We start from the raw sequence: 16,005 nt of genomic DNA on the forward strand, positions 1-16,005 counted from the left end.
TAGTAAGTACGTGTGTGTGAAATGATTTATCTTCAGGGGCAAGGCCTGTAGATATTCTTTGTTTGCTACCGCCTCCCCAGGTATATAGCTTCTGGTATACAGCAGAGGTCAAATCAAGGACTTTTGAGTGACTCACCCATATGGGGTCAAGGTTAATTGCATCTTCAATTAACCCATGCATTTTAAGATTCCTCCCTTATTCTCACCAGCCACAAAACAAAAACAAAACAAAACAAAAAACCCCAAAAAACAAAAAAACCCCACTTGGATCCCAGAACTCCAGGCCCTGGAGGAGTAGGCCTGAGCACTACAGTTGCTAAAGCAAACTACATTTCTGAGTTTCCAGCCCAGCCAGCTTCCTGACTGACGCGTCACACAAAATCCTTTCCCTGAAAATAGCTCTAAGCCTGCCAGTCTGCAGAGATGGAAAAAGGAAATGGAAAATCACCAAGTCCTTCCTCACTCACTGCACTGCAACATCAGAGCCCCAAGCCCGGATGTACTTGATGTGGCCCTCATGTGACAGAACAGACCACTTTTTCCAGTCCACCCCAGGCTGTGTTGCGTGGCCACCACCAAAATGTCACTGATTAGAAAATGCACCATCGATGCTGCAGCAGCTTTCTGGAGGAAATAATCAATGACTGTCATATTAAGTGCACACATCAAATGGAAGACCCATGCCAATTTCTGAAATGTGAGACTGTGGCAGGGAGGAAATGGTAGTGCTCCCCCCTAGCCACCTTGCATGAATTACCTCCTGCATGGGGGCTGCCATATTTCTTTCCTTGCAGATTTGGGTATAATCCTGTAAATAAAATCAATAAATCTCATGCTTTGTCCAAAGTAACACCCCTAAAAAGGCCACCTGGAAAAATGGCCCCCTTTGCATCTGCTGGCTATAATTAGTGCCCTAGAGGCATTTCAAGCACTCCCAGTTTTGGGGAGAGCTAGTGTGCTTAACTTCCCCAGGCCTTCCTCCATCGGGGTGGGGTCAAGACTGCTTTCAATGCTTTCAAGTTTCCAAATCTCCAACAGAGAGACCCCATCCTACCCTCCCTGCTGTCAAGGAAGCTGCTCTTCAGAAGCAGCAGTTGCTAAGTAGTCAAAGCAGGGGGAGGCAAGGGAAGGGATGCAGGGGCGACTGAGGGGGAGTGAAGGTGTTTTACTGGGAGATAGGCCTCTCCTAGAATTTCCTGAGGCCCAGAGCATAAGTACCAGACAGGCAATGGCTTCAATCGGTACCTCTGAAAAGATATGAGGCTATTGATTTTTCTGGCTTATGGAGTCTTAAAAGCAATTGGTCTGGGGAATTAGTTTCTCATCTGAGCATCCTGGACAGAAAGGCGGGATGCAAATGCACTCCCTGCTGGGAGCACAGAAGAACAGCCACAAGTAGACACCTGTAAGGGGCCAACATGGGGGAGGTACACTGCTCCTCTTCTGATAGTTTATTTAGATAGAGAAGTGTGGTGCCAAAGGCTCCCACAAATTAAGTTGAATTTAAGAAAAAAGGGATCTCAGGGTCCCTGAGTGGCTCAGTCAGTTAAGAATCTGCCTTTGGTTCAGGTCATGATCCCCGGGTTCTGGGATCGAGTCCCGAGTCAGGCTTCCTGCTCAGTGGGAAGTCTGCTTTTCCCTCTACTCTGTTGCTCCCCTGCTTGTACTTGTTCTCTGTGTCAAATAGGCAGACAGATAGATAAGAAAGAAAGAAAGAAAGAAAGAAAGAAAGAAAGAAAGAAAGAAAGAAAAGAAAAGAAAAGAAAAGAAAAGAAAAGAAAAGAAAAGAAAAGAAAAGAAAAAAAAGGGAGCTCACCTGTTGGTTAAAGTCTCTGCAAAGCAATTTACTGCTACCTCTCAAAATCTTAAATGCACACACCTTTGACCAAAGCAACTCCACCTCTGGGCATTTTTCTCACAGACATACTTAGGTGTGCAAAAAGGATAGTTGTTGTCATATTATTTACAGTAATGAAAAAAACCCGATGGCAATCTAGATGCCCACTGATAGGGGAGTCGTCAAACAGATGGCAGTGTTTATGATATGGTGAACTCTACCATCAATACAGAGTAAGGTAAACCCCTGCAGACTGACAGGAAAGATGGTCCCTGGCATACTACGAAGGAAGCACTTTTGGTACGAACCCACCTATGTAAATAACACAGTTGATTCTGGTCATTCTGCAGAAGCTATGTTCTATAAAGTCACTGGGGACACTGAACAAGTAGACATAGAACCATACTCCTAGGGAGGAAAGTATGGGGTTTGGTTCCTGTGAGCCTCTGGTCACGTTTTCCTTAATCGGTCAATACAAAACCTGCGAGTTTCTGTTCAACATACTGTCAATTCATTATCACCAAACTCCCAGCCAGCAGCGTGGTAACTCATGCCTGAATAAACCTCATCCAGCACACGTATTTTCTTCCTATGGCACATCATAGCCTTGTGCTCAGGAACGTGAGACAGTACTTCAGTATGAGAACTGTTTCATTTACTTTTTAAAAAGATATATTTATTTGGGGGGGTGGGGAGAGAGGGAGAGCACATGAGCGCACCTGCGTGGGGGGGGGCAGAGGACGAGCGAGGAGGAGAGATGCGGAGCAGGTGGGGGCTCGATCTGAGGACCCTGAGATCATGACTTCAGCTGAAAACAACACTTGGATGCTCAACTGACCGAGCCACCCAGGCACCCCTTGAGGGCCATTTTAAACAGTAAACCGCCAAAAGCAGAAAAATGAGAAAATGTGGCACTAAAGAGACTAAGCAAAGAACCCTTGTTTTTAAGCACAACCCTTTTTAAGGACCTTTGTTTTCTTCTGAAAACAAGAAGGCACAGCGTTGCCTTGTTCCACCTCAGCCGGGAAATGCACAGGGAGTGACTCTGCAGAGTCCGTGAATGACCGCCAAAGTTCGGTGGGTGCTAATTTTGAGGTTACAGATACATTTTAGTGAATAGGTCAATTTGCAAGTACAGAATCCTTGAATTATGAGGATTAACTCTATGTCTCTATATGCACAGAACATTTCTAGAAAATACAGGTCATTTTGGGAAAAAGATATAAGAAACTACTGCCAAAAGCTATCTTTGTTTGTTTATTTATTTATTTATTTATTTATTTATTTATTTATTTATTTATTTATTTATGATAGAGAGAGAGAGAAAGAGGCAGAGACACAGGAGGAGGGAGAAGCAGGCTCCATGCCGGGAGCCCGACGTGGGACTCGATCCCGGGACTCCAGGATCGCGCCCTGGGCCAAAGGCAGGCGCCAAACCGCTGAGCCACCCAGGGATCCCCCAAAAGCTATCTTTGACACATGGGATGGGTAGCGGATTTTCTCCTTTATCCTCTGAATCTCACTGTCCAAGTGAGTATACCATTTCTAGTTTTAAAAATCTACGGGAGGGGGGTACCTGGGTGGCTCAGAAGGTTAAGTGTCCAACTATTGGTTTCAGCTTGGGTCGTGATCTTGGGGTCGTGGGATTGAGCCCCACGTTGAGTCCTGCGTTGAGTGTGTGGAGTCTGTTGGAGATTAGTTTTCCCTCTGCTCTTCCCCTAGCTCCTCCCTCACTCCTGTGTGCATGCTCTCTCTGTCTCTAATAGTAAAATCTTTAAAAAAGAAATAAGTAAAAAAAAAAAAAAAAAAAGAAATAAGTAAAAATAAAAATATACAGTAGGAAGATGAGCCTTTCTCCAAGTACATGCAGCAGAGCATGACAGATTCACTCTGGGCTAAAGGATCCTGGCTTGCTAGAGGGCCAGTGCCTTGCAGAAAGGCCAGGTGACCACCCCCTGCTTGATGCTTCCCTCTCCTGGGGAGGAGGAGGAGAGCTGAGATGAAGGCTAGCAGAGGACTCAGCCTCACCTACAAAAACCTGAAAGTCAGGACTTTATGCCCAAGAAACAGACTTGTCACCCTTAGCTTTTCCTGCCTTTCATGTACCAGAAGCAATCAGTGAGGGACAGGATAGGGCTTATAGTCCAGAAGAGAAAGTATGATGGAGCTGGGGTTATCTATATATCTATATCTGTATCTGTATCTGTATCTATATATCTGTATCTATATCATCTATCTATATCTCTATAGAGAGAGAGGGAGAGAAAATAAAAAAGGCAGGGGGAAGGGGAGAATCTTACAATTTTGTTTACTGGGCAGTTCATATGGGTATAATATAGGATTCATTTTTCCTCCTTATAAATGAAAATAGATTTATTTTCCCAATTATGAAAACACATAAATAAGTCTGGGTCTGGAAGTAAACAGATCAAACTGTGGCAAAAGGACCACAGGTTTGGGGAAAATAATTTTTTTTTTTTATATATAAGTGCTACTTATGTGGAATTTTTTTTTTTTTTTTTTTTTTAGATTTTATTTATTTCTTCATGAGAGACACAGCAGGAGAGGCAGAGACATAGGCAGAGGCAGAAGCAGGCTCTCTACAGGGAGCCTGATGTGGGACTCAATACCAGGACCCTGGGATCACGACCTGAGCCAAAGGCAGACCCTCAACCACTGAGCCAACCAGGTGCCCCTCATTTGGATTTTTTAACAATAAAAATGTATTTCATACTTTTCTTTTTATCATAACAACAATGTCTTGCATTTAAGGCCATGCTGCCCTAGCAAAAAGACCATCCTGGTCATGCCTTTGGCCTTTCTGGTTTTTTTTCCCACACTCTCTCCTTTAAAAAAAGATTTTTTTAGAGAGAGAAAGCACACAGATGAGTGTGGAGGGGGAGAGGAACAGGAAGACAGAGGATCTTGGGGGTCCCTGGGTGGCGCAGTGGTTTGGCGCCTGCCTTTGGCCTAGGGCGCAATCCTGGAGACCCGGGATTGAATCCCACATCGGGCTCCTGGTGCGTGGAGCCTGCTTCTCCCTCTGCCTGTGTCTCTGCCTCTCTCTCTCTCTGTGTGACTATCATAAATAAATAAAAATTAAAAAAACAAAAACAAAAACAAAAAAAAAAAAAAAAGGAAGACAGAGGATCTTAAGCAGGCTCCACAATCAGTATATAGCCATGGCAGGGCTTGATCCCAGGACCCTGAGATTATGATCGGAGCTGAAATCAAGAGTCAGTGGCTTAACTGACGGAGTCACGCAGGCGCCCCTCCCACCCTTCCTCCTGCCTCAGGCTGCTCCTTGTCCTGGAGCCAAGGAGTCAACACCCAGTCATCTCTGAGCAGCAACAGCCAGGTAATAGCAAAACTCTTGAGTTTTCTTAAAAAGTTCAACGTTGAAGAGCCAATTTTTTTTTTAAAGATTTTATTTATTTATTCATTCATGAGAGACACAGGCAGAGGGAGAAGCAAGCTCCATGCAGGGAGCCTGACATGGGACTCGATCCCGGGCCTCAAGGATCATGCCCTGAGCTGAAGGCGGCGCTAAACCACTGAGCCACCTGGGCTGCACTGAACAGCCAATTCTAATCAGCAATTCCACTCTCAGGTTTATACCTAAGAGAACTGAAAACAGGTGTCCAAACAAAGCTGGTGGTGAATGTTCATAGCACCACTGATCATAATAGCCAAATGGCAGAAACAACCCAAATGTCCATCAAAAGACAAAGGCTAAACAAATTGTGGTATATCCATACAACAGGATGTCATTCGGCCTTGACAAGGAATGGAGTACTCACGTGTGCTACACCTTGGATAAGCTTTGAAAATGTTAAGTAAAAGAAACCAGACACAAAAGCTCACTATTATGTGACTCTTTCATATGAAATATCCAGAATAGGCAAATCCATAAAGATTAGTGGTTGCCAGGGCTGGGAGTGGGAAGGAATGGGAAGTGGCCACTTAATGGATACAAGGGTACCTTTTAAGGTGATGAAAATGTTCTGGAACTAGAGAGGGGATGGTTGTACACCAATGTGAATGTACTACATGCCCTGAAACTGTACGCTTTACATTGGTTACAATGGTAAATTTCATGCTGTGATAGGAATTTTACTGCAATTAAAAATAAACAAAACTCTGAGCTGTGTGACCCTCGGCAAGTTACTCAGCCTCTCTGAGCCTACAGAATGGGCAGATGACAGCTCAAGCACATAAGCTGGTTGAGAGGATTCCACATGACATGAGTGTTAAGTGCCTGGCACAGGGCTGGGTGCACGGAGAGGGAACAGTAAGTAACAAAACTGTTGCTGCAGGGATGACAGGCATGGCACACTGTCAAAGCCAACTCACCTGGGAGTTGTAAGGTCTCCATCCTGCCAAATGATCCTTTTAATTAAGCAACTACTACAACTGCAAAAAGACAGAGGGGGAGGGAAGCTGTAGAAGATGGAGCAGAGGGTAGAGAGAGTGGCTCTCCTATTCTTACAGTATATTTATATCTAGACTATATTTAGAGTAGGATGCCATCCTGTGTAGGAAATGCAGACAGTTAACTCAGTCATTGGAAGACCAAGGGGTGGCTTTGCCACTTGTCCACCACAGAACAACCTATAAGTTCTTGCTATCCCCCCCCCTTTCCATTGGCCTATACACAGACCCCTTGACTGACCCTTACTTTGAAGGGGCAGAGGGGCTGTACATAGGTACAAGGTTGCATCTGTGCAAAGGCCTTTATCTGGAGGAAGCTCTAAAGCCTGAAGACCTGACAGGTGGGGGTAAGAACTGTAGCTCTTCTTATTGAGGAATTATTTGGTACTGAATTAGCAGAACTCAAAGCTTTCTGAGGCAAGGTGACCCCCCTTGTGGCTTACAGTCAGCTTGGAGAGAGGGGAAGGAGCATTCAATAGGATTTCAGGCTGTCATGGAAACTTTTCTTTCCTGAGGCCTCTGAGCATATGGCAGGTGTCCTGAAAAATCCGTTCCTGCCGCCCCAGGCTGGCTGCTGCCCTCAGACATGTGGGTGAGGGCGTCTGCCGCCCCGTCTGCAAGGCCCCCTTCCCTCTGCCATGGCGGCAGCTGCACAAAGGCGTCTCCAGTGTGCGCCTCACGTCCCGGCTCCCCAGACAGATGCTGGGGGACAGCCTTCACGGCCCCATGGAAATCTAAGTCCCCTGCCCCCATGGGGCCTCGATGCAGCCCATAGATCACAGACAGCAGCAGGCCAAAGGCCACGGTGCAGACTTCTCCTGGGCCGCCTGAAACGCGATGCCCATTCTGCCCTCGGCTGAAGCTGATGGGGATGTCTTGTGAGCCTAAGACGGAAGAGAGCTGCGTGTTGATTTGGGACTTTGAAGTACTAGGCAGGCTGGATTCCCGCCCAGCAAGACTGCTTTCTCTGTAGAACACAGGAAATCCAGCTGGCCCAACGTAGAGCAAATGACAAACTGGGCGGCTGTAAACTCTAAGCAGTGAAAGGGATTACACATCACAGCAGGTGGATGGTGCCATGGTGGAAAACAATACAGAGTGTTTAAAACTCAAAAGCCATGCTTCTAGAACTAGGTGATCGTGCCCATAGGGGTTCATGGCAGCGTGCCAAGAGCAGACAAAGCCACAGGAGAAAGTGGGTACCATCTCCTCGCAGCACCTGTGAGACTCAAGGACTGGGGAGGAGCCGATATAATAAAACAGGACAGCAACTTATTATGGAGGGGAATATCAAATCTGGCTGAATTTTAAGGAGAAAGAAAGAGATGTCAAGGAAATGTCATGACTACAGCTAGCCACTTTGGGGCATATTGCCCCTCTGCGTCAAGGCACCTTGGAGAAGTGCGGGGCCCTAGCTTCATTCATTCCTTTATCCTACCAATATTTTTTCTGAGGTCTTATTATGTACTAGGTTCCCTACTTTCCCTTAAACTCACTGTTTAGTAGGGGAGATGGATATTGTTTTTTTTTTTTTTTTAAGATTTTATTTATTTATTCATGAGCGACACAGGGAGAGAGAGAGAGAGAGAGAGAGGGAGAGGGAGAAGCAGGCTCCATGCAGGGAGCCCGACGTGGGACTCCATGCCGGGTCTCCAGGATCACACCCCAGGCTGCAGGCGGTGCTAAACCACTGCGCCACTGGGGCTGCCCCGGAGATGGATGTTAATTAAAATACAGGATGCCATGGAAATGTGTTATCAGGGAGACCTCACCTGCCGAGGGCAATGGGGGAAGGCTTTCTCAGGGATGCAGGGCCGGAGTGACATTTAACTAGGACCAGACAGGTGGGGTGGGGTGGGGTAGGGAAGTTCTCCACACAGAAGAGACAGTGCATGCAAAGTTCTGTGACAGCAGGGGGCTTGGCTAGAGATGCACCAGGTCAGAGAGACAGGACCTTGACAGCTGATCCCTACCCTCAGACTGCTGGTAAACCAGGGGGCGGATTCTAAGTGGCAGGATGGTAGGATGACAGGACAGAACCGTGTTTTAAGCACATCCCCTGAGCAGCATAGTCATGTGGTAGTCTCTACCAAGGTAGGTAGATGGACTGTCAAAGGTATGTTGTGTGTTTTGTGAGGCCTGGCTGGAAGATGCAAACCCTAGGAGGCCAGTGTCTAGGCCTGGTGACAACACAGTGGGCCCTGCTTGGCCCCAATCAAGAAGTCAAATTTCCAAATACCCCGAAGAACAGAGATTCCCCTTCTAGCACGTTCAGAGGCCTCATGCAAGGAAGCAGGTAACACGGACCAAAAGAGCACAGGTCCTGGCTCTCGCAGTTCTGGGTTCAAATTTTACCTGCTATCTACTAAGCTAGATGACCCAAGGCAAGCTTCTTAATCTCTCCATGCCTCGGTAAAATGGGGGTACCATCAAGTGTCCATCTCCTAGGGTCACGGTGCGGATTCATTAAGACCAAGTGGCTAAAATCCTCATCACTTAGCCTGGTACATAACCAATGCTAAAGAAAATGTTGATTATTACCACTATAGTTCGCCCTCAGCAAAGGATGGACACAGAAGACGTGCAAAGACCTCAGAAATGTAAAATGACTCGGGAGCACCCAGGCTCCAAGGAAGGGGGCGGCAGGAAGCAGTGAGTGCACATACTTGCGAGCAGGAGGCAGGAGACCGCCACGGCGTACAGCTGCTTGGAGGTGGTGATGTTATAGCGGTCGAGGAAGTGGTCCAGCAGGTAGACGGCCAGGTGCCGGGCTGCGGGGCACAGCTGGCAGTGGCTGCTCAGCAGGGTCAAGATGTCGACAAAGAACCGGCGGCTCTTCAAGAGTGGGGAGTGGGCTCGGAAGGCGGGCAGCTTCAGCTCCTGGAGGACAGGCAGGACAGAAGGAGGGGGTCAGGGCTGCCCCTCGAGAGCCTCAGATGCCCCAGGAAAGCAAGAACGGGGGGGCCTATCTGCTGGCTGGTTAAAGGGCAGAGATTCCCTCCACACCCTGTTTGTTTTCCTTCCAGCCCCAGGATGGTAGTCCCGCGCCCCCATTCCAGAAACTTCTGGACCATCTCCCATCTGCCCTCAATGAGCACAGGTTTATGAAGTGTCAAGGATAGGATGGCAGAGGCAGGTGAAGGAGGTAACAGGTGCCAACGACGCCAGTCATTCCCTGGGGAAAAGATTAGCATGCACAGGAGGAGCACAGGACTGGAGGTCAGAGACCAGCATCCAAATTCTGGTTGTACTATCAACCAAGTTGTGCCAGCCTGGTCACCTGCCTTCACTTTTGTCACTTCCTCAACGGTTGAGGATTAAATGAAAGATGAATGTAAACACCAGCACACAGGCACCTCTCAGGGTCCCCGGCTTAATTTTCTCTGTAGGTGAGACTGTGAGAGATGATTTTCTAAAAATATTTAAGGTACAAAAAGCTGTTAAAATAATAGTACAAAGAATTCCTAAAATAACCTTCATCCAGATTCCTTGGTTTTCATTTTACCTTTCCGCTCTCTGCTTACATGTACACTTTTTTCCTAAAAGTAAATTCCAAACATACTTCTCCACCAGGAAGCAACTTTCACTTTGTAATTTGTGTACTGCCATGTTATCCCAATTTATTTCTCTAACACAAGAAAAGCCAACAAGAGAAATATCAAACCAACCAAGATTTTTATGACGGGAAAGATTTTTCTTATATATCTAATCTATTTGCAATTGAACCAAAGTAGGCCCAACATGGTTTATTTAGGAAATGCCATAGCTACATTCGGTCGAGTACAGAAACTAAAGAGACACAAAATCGAGGAAAAACTGGAAACAAAGACTTGGCAGAAAAATAACTGTGGGAGCTCGCTCATGGTAGGTTCACTGGGGTTGAGAGTAAAACAAACTGGAGTCCCTTGTCTGTACAATGCTACTTTCACAGCCCTGGGCTCTACTTAGGTAGCAACAGTTCTGGGACAAGTGATATCTGTTCATTCATTCATTCATTCATTCATTCAAGAGATATCAATTCATTCATTTAACTCAGTAAGTATCGAGTACCTTCTGTATATCAGACATTATTCCAGGCACTGAGGATATAATCTAGTATAAGACAGACACAGACCTAGATGTAAGATTAAGACTATAAGACTGTTAGAAGAAAACAAAAACAAATCTTTATGGCTTAGGCAATGGTTTTGATATGACACAAAAGTCGAAGCAACAAAAAAAAATCTAAATTGATTTCAAAACTTATTTTTTTTTCAAAACTTATTTTTTTTAAAGATTTATTTATTTATTCATCAGAGACACACAGAGAGACAGGGAGAAACACAGGCAGAGGGAGAAGCGGGCTCCATGCAGGGAGCCCGATGTGGGACTCAATCCTGGATCCTGGGATCAGGTCCTGAGCTGAAGGCAGACGCCCAACCACTGAGCCACCCAGGTGTCCCAAAGGACTTCAAAACTTAAAATCTTCATGCTTCAAAAGACTTCAAGAGAGTGAAAAGACAACCCACAGAATGGGAGAAAATGTTTGGAAATCATGTATCAATAAGAGGCGGTATCCAGAATATATAAAGAACTCTTACAACTCAACAATAAAAAGACAACCCAATTTAAAAATGGGCAGAGGACTGACTAGATATTTCTGCAAAGATGACACAGAAATGGCCAATAAGCACATGAAAAGATGTGCAACACTTAATCACTAGGAAATGCAAATCAAAACCACCATGAGATACCACCTCACATCCATTACAATGACCATTATAAAAACAAAATCAGAAAATAAACAAATGTTGGTGAGGATGTGAACAATGCCACAATATGCCCACACAAAACATGTATAGGAATGTTTCTGGCAGCATTATCCCTCACAGGACAGAGACACTGAAGAGACCCCAAGAAAGACTACTTTTTTGTTGTTTCTATCCTTCCTAGGACCTACACTCCTGCCCTACAGACGCATTATGGTACAGATAACATTTGTCCTCCTTGTAAAGATCGCGGAGTTAATGATCTCTTTGGAATCTTTGAGTCCAACAGATAACATCTAAGGAGTGATGGGGCAGGGTCATCATGAACATTTTTCAAGACCAATGACTCACCAAGACCCCTGGCCTCAGGGCATAATGACTTATGGACACCTAAACACCCCTCTTTGTTCCTGGATGCCTGAGAAGACACTGCACCAGACCACCATCGTCAATAAAAACCCCAGGTCCCAAGCAAAGAGGAGACTCACTCTTCTTTCCTTTCTGAGCCTCCCAGATGCTCTGTCTGTATCTGCTCTGTCTTCAACAAACTGCTCTCACTTCCTCTTGGCTCACATTTAATTTCTATCCTGTGAGAAGCCAAGGACCGTCTTGGCTGGCCCTGCAGGACCCCCTCTGGGTCCTCGGACCCAGCTAGTCTGCATCAATAACAGCCTCCAAACGGAAACAACCCAAACGTGCATCAGAGAATCAATGGATAAACAAAATGTAGCATATCCATACAACACAATATTATTTGGCCATAAAAAAGAAAGGACATGAACATGATCCTTGCAAACATGTTATGTGAAGAAAAGCCAGTCATAAAAGGCCACATATTGTGATCCTATTTATATGAAATGTCTGGTATAGGCAAATCCACACAAACAGAAAATAACGTTAGTGGTTGCTGGGAGCTAGGGCTGGGTGGAGGTTAATGGGGGGTGACTGCTAATGGATACGGGGTTTCTCTTTGGGATCATGAAAATATTCTGAAATTAGATAGTGTTGATGGTTGCACAACTCTGAATGCACTAAAGGCAACTGGACTGTATCCTTTAAAAGAGTGATTTTATGGCATATGAATTATATCTCAATAAAGCTGTTGTAAAAACAGTAAGATGGACACATCACCCGTTCTCACAGAGTTTATGGCCCAGTAAGAGAGCTAGAAATCAAATAATAAGGCAATTACACAAGTCCAAACTGTGATCAACACTACAAAGGAAGGCTACATGCAGTGAAAGCACTGCATCTTAGAGGGAGTGAGAGTGAGGCCTTCTCTGGGGAAGTGAAGGCTGACCTGAGATTTCCTGCTGGGATCTCTTCTCTTCTGGCTTATTCCCCTAAGGAGGCCAGGATGGCTCTCTTGGTAACCCTAGAGCTTTGCTCAGGGAAGGTACTCCATGGTGAATAAATTACTGCCTCTCCCTTTTGTTTACACATAAAGAAACTGAGTTTGAAAAAGTCTCAAGACCCCAGGCTTTACTTAAGTGCAACTGATCTGAGACCACAAGACTTTCTCAACCCTTCATTTTAAGTAACCTCTACAGCCAATATGGGGCTTGAACTCACAACCTGGACATCATGAGTCACAAGATGCAACAACTGAGCCAGCCAGTCTCCCCTGATTTTTTGTTGTTGTTTAAATCATGGAGAAGATCTTTTATCATCAGTTTAACTTCTTTAAAGAAGAGCCTTGACTTCTCTGTGTATTATTTATCTCCAGTGTTTGATGAATTTATGTAGTCAACGTAGGATCTCAAAGTCCTCATGGGCAGGGTTTGGGTCTGATTGGCTCCTTACCATTTTGTCAGCACCCTAGGGTGACTAGGGAACATTGTCAGGTGCCCAATAACCAGTTGTGGAAGAAATGACAACAGGGATGGGGAGGATGGGGATGGAAAGAGGGACTGCCTCCTGGTCCTGGTAGTGAGTAGTGAATGCCCTGGCCCCACTGGTCTAGAGGAGTGGTCAGTGGGAACATCAAGGAGGAGAGATATGGGACACCTGGGTGGCCCGTGGCTCAGTGGTTGAGTATCTGCCTTTGGCTCAGATTGTGATCCCTGGGTCCTGGGATAGAGTTCCGCATCAGGCTCCCTGCAGGGAGCCTGCTTCTCCCTCAGTCTATGTCTCTGCCTCTCTCTCTGTCTCTCATGAATAAATAAATAAAATCTTTTTTTTTTAAAAAAAAAAAAAAAGGAGATGTATCCAGGCAAGATTTGGAAGGATGTCTAGGAATTGACCTGTTGACGATGCAGGAAGGAAAGAAGCTCAGCAGTAAAGACAGCACTTGCAAAGTTACCCAGGTGTTCCTCCAGGGAATCTGGAGCACTCTACAGAGACAGGTAGGGTGTCCTTGGACAGGGCAGGTGGGGGTGGTGGGCACAGTCCTATCTTGTGTGTCCTGCTAAGATATCTAGCCTGCCCTAAGGGCAACAGAGAGAGCCACTGAAGGGCTTAGAGCAGGGCATCAACAAAGGCAGGGTGGCTATACATGAAGACCTCTCAGCTGGGCTCCTCTAAGACTATGGCCAGACAGCTGGTAGCTGCGGGGGGGAGGCTATAGTTCCAAAGGCAGCCTCCCTTTCCACCCTCCAGCAGCCCCCACAAGCTTGCAGGCTACTGGGGTATTTCTTCTTGACAGAGGGCTCAGAGTCTGTTGACAAGAAGCAATCACAATCACAGATCCTTGGTGTTCCGAGGCAGCAGCTGCCGGAAATCAGACAACTAACCTTTGTCCCAGGCTGCCTGGCCCTCATCAGGGCAGTTCAAAGTCCCAAAACACAACAAGGAAGATATGCAAAGTCCTAACTTCCCTCCCTGCTGAACTCAGCCAAACTTAATGCTTCTGGACATTTCTCTTGGGTTAATTGGGAGAAGAGTGCTCAAAGCAACACACTGTAGTTCTTCCCTCTGTATACTTCTCTGGGAAAAGGAACCACTGGCTTGAGCCAATTCTCAAAGGAAGAATTCGTGCATAAAAGAAATAAAAGAGTTATGGACCTTTGGAACAGGCAACAATACATGTCAAGGAGGAGTAAGCAGATAGGGCTTCCCAGAAGAGGCTGGCGTCAAAAGTGGCCAGGATTCTGAAAGCTAGAATGGCTGTTAATCCCCGTTTCTCCATCCCCATTTCTGCTCATTGCTCAGATACTGGTTTCAACCTCATTTCCTAAGAGAGGTTTTCTCTGACCCCTCATCATTTCACATCGGGTCCCCCTGGTTCTCATAGCAAGCTGTTCCTCATGGCCAAATATTTACTTATTTATGTGTGTCTTTGTACTGACTCTTGCTCCTGAGGGTGGGGGCCATGTCCATTTTTGGCTGCACGATTTACCCCATGCCCAGTGTGTGCCTGGCATAGGGGCAGGTGCTCAAGAACTATGTGTGCGGGTGAAAAAAGAACGAGTAGTCAGGAAAAGGCAGGAGGAACCTTAAATTACTATGTGCAAGAAGCCAATCTGGAAAGGCTACATATTATATGATTCCAACTCTAGGACATTCTGAAAAAGGCAAAACAATGGAGAGGGTAAAAAGAGTGGTGGTTGCCGGGGGGTTGGGTGGGTGAGGGACAGAAGATTTTCAGGGCACCGAAACTTCTCTGTATAATATTACAATGGTGGATACGTGTCATTATACATTTGTCAAAACCCACAGAAGGTACAGCAAGACTGAACCCTAATGCAGACCTTGAAGTGACAATGATGTGTCACTGAGGTTCATCGATTGTAACCAATGTACCACTGTGGTGTGGTGGGGCACATGGATATGAGGGAGGCTGTGCAAATGTGGGAGCAGGTGGTATATGGATATATACGGTGGTATATTATATATCTCTGTACCTTCTGCTCAATGTTGCTGTGAACCAAGGGGTGCCTGAGTGGCTCAGTTAGCTAAGCGTCTGCCTTTGGCTCAGGTCACGATCCTGGGTCCTGGGATCAAGCCCCATATGGGTGGCAGGAGGGTCCCTGCTCAGTGGAGAGCCTGCTTCTCCTTCTCCCTCTGCTGCTCCCCCTGCTTGTATACTCTTGCTCTGTCAAATAAACAAAATTTTTTTAAAAAGATACTGCTGTGAACCTCACACTGCTCTAAAACAGTCACTAAAAAAAAAAAAAAAAAAAAAAAAAAAAAAGAATGAATGCAGTAATATACCTCCCTGTACCAAATACACTCCTCTCTCCACATACTGGGGAGCGGCTCGGCACAGACTTATGTTAGGCAGCTCCGGGACGGAATCTGAACTCCACTATTTATTAACCTTGGCCGTGTGAATTCTGAACCTCGGTGCCCTCATCTGAAAATCGGGGGTCACGCTGCCACAACTGTAAAGTATTTGGCACTTAATAGCAATCAGCAAGCTTTAGTGGCCTCTTCCTCAAGCTAGGCAATCAAACTTGAGATAAACCGAGCTTATCTGCCTCTGTCAAAAGCTCTTTGGACTCTCAAAGGAACACGCTCTGTTGGGTGGACTGAAGCTTTCTACCTGAGGGTTTACAGCTGGGCCCGAGGGCTTCTGCAGAAAGGAAACCTACCCATCCCAGGTCTTCAGAGAACCCCCAAGCCAAATGGAATGAGGGGCTCCCGGCCTCAGCTTCTGGTGCTGAGAAGGGTGATTCCTTGGCAAATGAACAACAACGTGGAACGCCAGCACGCCCACCGTGTTTAGTTTGAGAGCCCGGCTGAATCCTTCTGTAACCCAATTAGGGGGGGGAAGGCCTTCATTATAAAGGCTTTGCTCTAAAGATCCTCATTCCTCCCCAAACACTTTTGACCTAAGTCGGCTTAAAGTCCTAGGCAGCCAGCAGCAGCCGGGGTGAACGAAGCCACCCCTCCTATCCAGGGGCCTGGATTCCAGAAACAAAAGAGCAGCCTGCGAGGGGCGGCCTATAAAGCCCTCCCGGATTAGGCAGGCACTTGGCAGGCGCTCAGCAGCCAGTGTGGGCGGGAAGGGGCAGGAACCGGGCCAGGCAGTGACCTTCCTCTCAGCAG

The 16,005-nt window shown here is 46.3% G+C and overlaps 1 protein-coding gene across 2 annotated transcripts in view; it reads right to left on the reverse strand.

The window, feature by feature from the left end:
- CCNJL (cyclin J like) overlaps positions 1-16,005 on the reverse strand; it is a 56,025-nt gene that overhangs the window by 19,180 nt on the left and 20,840 nt on the right. For both annotated transcript variants that reach the window (XM_055324792.1, XM_055324793.1), the window contains exon 3: positions 8,935-9,148. In XM_055324792.1, coding sequence (XP_055180767.1) covers positions 8,935-9,148 — 214 coding nt within the window. The remainder of the gene's footprint in view (positions 1-8,934; positions 9,149-16,005) is intronic.

The sequence above is a fragment of the Nyctereutes procyonoides genome, unplaced genomic scaffold, assembly GCF_905146905.1.
Source record: "Nyctereutes procyonoides isolate TBG_1078 unplaced genomic scaffold, NYPRO_anot_genome, whole genome shotgun sequence".
Lineage (NCBI taxonomy): Eukaryota > Metazoa > Chordata > Mammalia > Carnivora > Canidae > Nyctereutes > Nyctereutes procyonoides.